The sequence below is a fragment of the Balaenoptera physalus genome (assembly GCF_965194825.1).
Source record: "Balaenoptera physalus genome assembly, chromosome: 19".
Classification (NCBI taxonomy): Eukaryota; Metazoa; Chordata; class Mammalia; order Artiodactyla; family Balaenopteridae; genus Balaenoptera; species Balaenoptera physalus.
Genome location: NC_138900.1, coordinates 39,103,398 through 39,108,480, shown reverse-complemented (window position 1 = coordinate 39,108,480; position 5,083 = coordinate 39,103,398). Strand labels below are relative to the sequence as shown.

Sequence of the window (5,083 nt, the reverse complement as noted above, 5' to 3'; positions counted from 1 at the left end):
GATCCGCGGGGCGGGTGCAAGGCGGGGGCGGGGCCTCTGCGCCCGGGCCGCCTCCTCGGCCTATAACTGAGCCCACGGGCTCCTGGCTCCCACACGCCCCCCACCGGACCAGTGAAGCGGCTTCGCCCCTTGCGTTGGACCTCGGGCCTCACTCCTCCTCCAGATGGACCCCAAGTGCTCCTGCCCCACTGGTAAGGGAACCCTGGCTTTGAGCCTTAGGATGCCCCCCTTCCCAGGCACAGGACGAGAAGGGAGGGTTTGGAGTTGGAGCTCAGGAGGACTCGTGTCACGGGTCCAGGGCTTTCCTGCTAGCCAGGCTCCTGAGAGCAGGTCAGTCTCCCTTTGCCTCTCCGTTAACACTGAGGGCACGGAGGCTCCAGGCTGTCCTTCTTGAGGTCACCCAGCTGGTCTGGTCAGGGGACTGCTAGACCGGGACCCAGTGTTTGGAGGAGGCCTCGGAGCTGCCAGGACTTGAGGGGAGGAGGGGACGTTGCCTCTTTGGGGTTCAGGCCATGGGCCCTGGCCCCCAGCCCCAGTCAGCCTGGCCTGGGTCTGGAGCCTGGGACCTTCCCTGTGGAGTCCATCAGGAGGGGACCTACTCTCCTTGGACCAGAAGAGAGGAGCTGGGGCTTCTCTATCCGCCTGAGTGGACACGAGCTCCCAGGGCTGGGTCCTGACAGAGGAGGAGGGCGCAGGGGGGCATTGCTGACCGTCTGCTGTAGCTCCTGCCTCCCTCTCCCTGCTCACCGCGGGCCTTTCCCTTCCTGGCAGGCGGCTCCTGCAGCTGCGCTGGCTCCTGCACCTGCAAAGCCTGCAGATGCACCTCCTGCAAGAAGAGTGAGTGTGCGGGGCCTTCTCTGGGAATGCGGGGTCTGGGCTGAGTGCGAGCAGGGAGCCCAGAGTTCAGCAGGCAGGAGCAGGACAGTGACCAAACTTCCCGGTAACCCCCACCCCACCCCACCCCCCTCACCCCCCTCACCCCCCTCACCAGGAAGGGATTCACAATCAGAGCTGGAATCACCTTCCAGATGACCGAGACCCAGGCGCACACTAGAGAACAGGGAGACTGAGGCCCAGACGGGTCATTAACAAGCAACCTCAGACCTGTCAGTAGAACTAGTCCTCCTGCCTCCTGAGTCACGCTTCTGAATCCTCTCAGGGACTGAAGCACTTTAGGGACATGAACTAGTGACCGTGTGTGGTTTCTCGGACCTGGGGCAGCCCCTTCCTGTCGAAGCAGCCCAGAGCTTCCCTATCCCGAGCGGGAGCTGCTCTGTCAGGGCTTTGCCTCCACTTTGATCCTGAGGACTTTGCTCACATCGCTGATGGTGCTGGGCGCTGGCTTTCTCTTGTCCCCAGCGGCCCTGCTCACTGTCTCTCCAAGGCTCTGTGCCCTGTCCTGGGCACAGATGGGGCAGGCAACCTGAACCTAGTGTCTGAGAGCAATTATCTCAGGACAGAGGACACCATCCTAAACTCAGGGTCTGGGCCTGAGGGCAGCTGGGGCCAGGCCTGCTGCTGGGAAGGGTGGCTCCGGACAACGCGTGGTCCGACCGCACGCTGCCCTTGCTTCCCCAGGCTGCTGCTCCTGCTGCCCCGTGGGCTGCGCCAAGTGTGCCCAGGGCTGCGTCTGCAAAGGGGCCTCGGACAAGTGCAGCTGCTGTGCCTGATGTCGCGGAGAGCCTGCCCCGGGTGGCAACAGAGCAACCAGGACGAACCTGCATTTTACCGTTTCTCATACAACCGGACCTGACGCTACATTCCTTTTTCTATGAAATATGTGAGTTGTAATAAAAGTTGTTGACTTCATTCTGGCTCTGTCTTCCTCTGTCTGTCTTGGACAAAGAGACTCCGCGCCCATCAGGGCTGGCGTGGGGAACTGGGCTGGAAGTGCAGAGACCTCGGCTCTGGACTGAAGAGTACCCTCCCCCACCCCCCCCCAAAACACACACACACACGGAGCGTCTTAGCCGCTTAGGTTAATTTGAGCTTCAGTTTCTCAGCTCCAAATGAAAGCCTCGCCCAGAAGACACAGGGCATCGGACACACAGAGGACGCACTCCCTCTATTCCCCTTAGGAGTATGGATTGCAGAGAAAGTGGTCCGTTTCTCATTTTCCTTCTCTGGGGGCCCCTGCCAAACTCAGTCCTCGGTGATGAGAGCCTGGAAAAGCACCCAGAGGGGATGGAATCCCACACCCCTCTTGTTTGACTTCTACACGGGGCTTGCGTCTAACACACCCTGGAAAGACCTATTTGTATTTTCTGCCACAGTTTTCACCCTGGTCGGTAAAAAGAATCGCTAAGAACAAATGTAAAAGGACACGATATGGGAAACCCGTTTTCCCCCTCAACACGTAAAATCACCTTAACACGTGGAGGAGCAATTCTGAAAATCAGAGGCTCTCGTATGCTGCACATACATTGAATGTGTGCTTGAGTCCCGGGAACACTTCACACATGCCCCGCTGTGTGGACCACACACGCCTGGAGCAGCTCTGCCGCCTGCCTCCCCACAGGCAGCATCAGTCTTGGCTCGCCCAGGGCTACGGACAGGACACTCGCCACCCCTGACAGCTCCCTGCAGGGGCTTGGCCCTGAATCTTCGCCAGTGCCTCCCTAGATCAGCCTGACATCGTCCCTTCCCTCAAAGTCCAGCCCGTGGCTACCTGACACCCCGAAAGTGATTTGGATTTGTTTGGTGGGCATTTCCCAGCCGTTTCCCGGAGACCTGGTTTCAGAAGGAGGACTTCACGTGTTCCTCTGCAGAGTGTTGGTGCTGCTGCAGGGCGGAGGGCCTGGTGGTGTTTATTAGCAAGACGTGTGTGCTGAGGGAACAGGTGATATATTTCAGGTGCTGGGCCCCCTGGCGGTCTGGGGAGGGAATCCCTATTTGATGGGCACTCCAAGAGAAAGAGGAGACAAGAGGCTCAGAAGTCAGGACCAAGACCGGCCACGGGTGCCCCGTGTGAAGAGGGCATTTCGGGAGCCGGCCCGTGCTGCGTGCGTGGGTGCTGGTGTCAGGCACCCGGGTTCACAGCCACCGTGCCACTCCCTGACCTGGCAAGTCACTGATACTCTCTGAGATTTCATTTCCTCCTTTCTATAGAAAAGGTTAATTTCCAAGAGGGGGAATAAGCGAGACCGTGGCCCGGCTCCTAGCTCGGGCTTCCCGAACGGTGTCCTTTATGATCGCTATCTCCACACTGACATCTGTGCACAGAGAATCCTTGAGCTCCCAACAAGCTCCTGGAGAAAGGCTCCCTGGTTCGCAAGCAAGCTCATGGTGAGGGCAGAGATGGATAGGAACCTTGCTTATCCAGTGCCAGAGGGCGTGGGGATCTCCTCCAACAAGCCCCATGGAACGAGTCACCGCCACAGCATTTGGACACACTCAGGGAACCTGCATGGTCTGGAGCGACGGTGCCAATTCCAGAGAGGTTAAGCAACTTACCCAAGGGCACACAGCCTAGACTCAAAGGACTAAACCTACACTACAGCTGTCTCACCTCCCGGCCACATGGTGCCGGTTATGACATCACTGGAGGCTGAATCCGGCCTCTCCTTTGTCAGGGCCGCAAGGGTCTTCGGAGACAGTCCAGCTGTGCTCCTGGCTGCAGAGGTGGGAGGCTGAAGCCCAGAGAGGTCACAGAGCTGTGCAGAGGGTTCTGACTGCCCGCTGCTCAGTGCTTTCCCACTGCTGCCTCTGGGCCAGGTGTTCAGTGTCCTCACCTTTCCTGGGATGACATGCTGTCCGGTTGGGCGGGGGGCTGCAGTCAGCCTGCAGGAGGGCCAGTCCCATCTGTGCCACATATAGCCATGGGACATAACCTCTCTGTGGCTCAGTCTCCTCTGCTCTAAAGGGCAAAAAAATAGCGTCTGGCTCTCGGGATGAAAGAACTGAATACATGCAAAGAATGTCAGACTATGCTGGGCACTCAGTGAGCAATCTATCCTATCACCTACTTCTTTATTTATTTGTTATCATTAGCCTAGGAGACATTGTTCTCCTTCCAGACACGCAAGCAAGGATGGTGTGTTTAGCTCTGTGTCCTGGGTCGTCCTCATCAACCCTGTGAGCATGGGACCACTTCCCCTGAGGGGGTTATCCTCCCTTCACGCAAAAGAGCCATTGACACTACAGACAGAAAGCCGTGAGCAAGACAGTCGCTGTCCTCCTAACAGATACAGAAGGATCCTGCCATCTCTGCTGTCACCTGCATCAGGATTTCCTTACCATTTTCTTTTCAGTGATTTTCTGAAATATGTTATACCAAAAGAAACCTCTTGAACACTACTGAAGGAGAGAGTCAGAAGGAAGCCACAAAAGCATAAATACATTCCTGTTCTGTCACTTCGGTCCCCCCCAGGATTGAGCTGGACACGGTAGAGACGGGCTGAAGACACAGCTCTGGGCCAAAGGGGAGCTTTCTCACTGACTCTCTCTTTCGGCTGCGAAGCCACAAGAACACAGAAGCAGGGCACCGCTCCCCAGCACTGTGTGCCTGCCTTTACTGTAGCCTCCTCGTACTGTAGGTAGTTTGGCCTTTGGGAAACGGGCTCCTGACTACTAGCTCCCTTCCGGGTTGGTGTGACAATTCAAAGAGCAAAAGTGATGAACGAGGCTTGGCATGGACTCCATGGTGTGTAATTGTCAGGACTACCCAAAGGGAACTATCCACTTGCCTCGCTTTGTTAGTTCATGCCAGGTCTGCCTATCGCCTACAGGGGTGCCTTCCCTGGGGAGCACCCCGTGATCAGGGAACCTCCACCCTGGCGCGGGGTGGACCGGCTACGGTGAGGAGCGCCCCCGGAAAGTTTAGGCAAAGGAGCCCCCGGAGAAATGCGCCATGATCCCTCCAGGAAAGGAAAACACAAGTGACGACTAGCGGCTGAAGGCAATGTTCATCGCGGGGCGGTTACAGGAGACGGTACCGGAAAAGTGCTTCCAAAGGACCGTGGTGGGGACCGGGGCTGCCAACGCCTGGGGACACACGGGGTGGGCGAAACGGCGGGGAGGGTCACATGCGCCTGCGGTCTCTGACACCGCTCCCCGGCTCCGGCCAAGCCAGGGACACGAGCGG

At 58.0% G+C, this 5,083-nt stretch overlaps 1 protein-coding gene across 1 annotated transcript; it reads left to right on the top strand.

The window, feature by feature from the left end:
• The first annotated feature begins 50 nt into the window (after positions 1 to 50).
• Positions 51 to 1,809, top strand: LOC309648441 (metallothionein-1E). Its single transcript, XM_082437032.1, has 3 exons — positions 51 to 191; positions 772 to 837; positions 1,579 to 1,809. The coding sequence occupies exons 1-3, from the start codon at positions 164 to 166 to the stop codon at positions 1,668 to 1,670; spliced, it is 186 nt and encodes a 61-aa protein (XP_082293158.1). The 5' UTR covers positions 51 to 163; the 3' UTR covers positions 1,671 to 1,809.
• The last annotated feature ends 3,274 nt before the right edge of the window (positions 1,810 to 5,083 follow it).